Genomic DNA, 1963 nt, shown 5'->3' on the forward strand with positions numbered 1-1963 from the left:
ACGCATTTCCTTCGAAATTCCGGCGACAAGTTGCGATAGCAACTACGAAATTATTCGCCCTTTTATGTTTTTTTCTGGATTCTTCGTGTTTTGTTTTAAGCGAATTCGCCATGTTTATTTTTGAGTACTTTCGGTATCTTTCGGAATTTTCCCCACCCAAAAGTAGACAAATATTTTTACTTAAATAAAACACTAAAGTTTTATAGTTTTTCGTTGATTTGTCTTTAATTTTTACGAAGAGTTTTATATGTGCAATACATGTTTATTATTTTGCGAACGACTAATATACCCATATGTATGTATGTATGTACCAGTGTTTGCACTAATCGATTGATTTTTTTTATCAATTAGTTAATTCGATTAAATTCAATCCGATTACAGTTAATTATGATTAATTTTAATCTGATTAAACAGTTAATCGTAACTACGATTAAAAAAATAATTCTTAATCATTAACCCCTAATTTGATTAAGTAGGTTTGATGATTAATTAATTTATGCTGGAATTTCACTGTACACACAAGCTATTTGGTGTGCATTTTCATTAAGATCTATTTTAATAGACGCTAAGCAAACTAGGTTTTAATATCCCTCCGCACATGTGCGATGGGTTACAAAAATTCCCAATTTATGTACTACTAATAATAATAATTATAATTTTTTTTAAATATTATGCGTTTTTTATAAGCATGAAACACAAAAAAAAAATAACTTTAACCCGTGTTTGGTTTCAAATTCGGACAAACTAGACCATTTAATCAGATTTTTTTAATTGGATTAACGATTAATGATTAAAATTAATTAATCGTAATCACAACCGACGATTAACGAAAAAAAATGTAATTATTAATCGTACGGATGATTACGATTAATTAATTTTAATCGTTAATCGTGATTAACCTTTTAATCGTTAATTAGATTAACATTTTGTCAACACTGGTATGTACGTACATTCACGAGATTTAAGCATTTGAAATTTCGTTTTCTATTTCGCGAATATCGGTCTGAATGTTATGAATAATGTTTTCAAAATTTTGTATGTCTGCCGTTATTTGTTGTAAACTTGCCCTAACATTTTTTATTTTCTCACGATCAATTTGTACCTCTACCTCTCGTATTGTGTTAGTCACATTTCCTGTCTTTGCAACGATATCAACAAGTTCATTGCATGTGGTGTGCAACGAGGCCAAAAGCTTGTAGGCTTGTTTTGAGTGCATGTCGTGTTTGGCTGTCTGGAAAAGTAGATCATCTGTGTAACAAAACTGACGTTGTAATTGAGCGGATATAGAATTTAGTTGCTTTTGCAAGTCTCTCGTATCGTCCAGAACTTTGTAAATATCACTGCGCTGTTTCCGTATATTTGATATGAATTCGAGTATCCTTTGAATATATTCTTTTCGCGGTGCTGCCAGATCATTTTTTGATGCTCTTAATTCCGTGCTAAGCTCGTTGTGTTGTGCATTCCTTTGTTCCAAGTTTTGCTGCAACTGTGTAATTATTTCCCGATTTATTTTCAGATTTCGAGAATAGTTTAGTTGTTTGGATGACCTCAGTCGTTCAAGTGTATCCAACATCGGTTGGCGGTAGTCATGCCATTGATGATCTAAGTTTTTTCGACGTTCTACAGTGCTTCGTATGAGTGTTTCTAATTTACCAGTATTCTCTTTCGGATTGTCTAGAACGAGGCAAGTGCGTTCGTGAAGTTTAAGTTTTGCACAGACATTTTCTAGTTCCTTTTGAATGGCTCCTTGTTGATTTTTCATAGAATTTATATCACTTATTAATGTTTTTCGTTTTAATAGAAGTTCAACGTTTTGAACTTTGAACTTATTGACCTCATCTGTTAGTTTGATAAGAGGCGATGAGTCCACCATATCAGTTGAAACGTATCTTTCAGATTTGCATACATCTGAAGTTTGATAGTCGGCTATTTCTTTTGTTGAAAGCTTTATTTGTTCTCGGTT

At 32.1% G+C, this 1963-nt stretch overlaps 1 protein-coding gene across 1 annotated transcript; it reads right to left on the reverse strand.

The window, feature by feature from the left end:
* Positions 1-822: 822 nt before the first annotated feature.
* LOC108368638 (coiled-coil domain-containing protein 22 homolog) lies at positions 823-1957 on the reverse strand. Its single transcript, XM_017623528.1, has one exon. The coding sequence runs from the start codon at positions 1871-1873 to the stop codon at positions 962-964; it is 912 nt and encodes a 303-aa protein (XP_017479017.1). The 5' UTR covers positions 1874-1957; the 3' UTR covers positions 823-961.
* Positions 1958-1963: the final 6 nt, after the last annotated feature.

The sequence above is a fragment of the Rhagoletis zephyria genome, unplaced genomic scaffold (assembly GCF_001687245.7).
Source record: "Rhagoletis zephyria isolate East Lansing unplaced genomic scaffold, Rhagoletis_zephyria_1.1 Rzeph_scaffold_03231, whole genome shotgun sequence".
In the NCBI taxonomy this organism is placed as follows: Eukaryota; Metazoa; Arthropoda; class Insecta; order Diptera; family Tephritidae; genus Rhagoletis; species Rhagoletis zephyria.

Excerpts from the sequence above, each read along its gene's own strand:
- LOC108368638 (XM_017623528.1), bottom strand. The coding sequence starts at position 1,873 with ATGGTGGACTCATCGCCTCTTATCAAACTAACAGATGAGGTCAATAAG.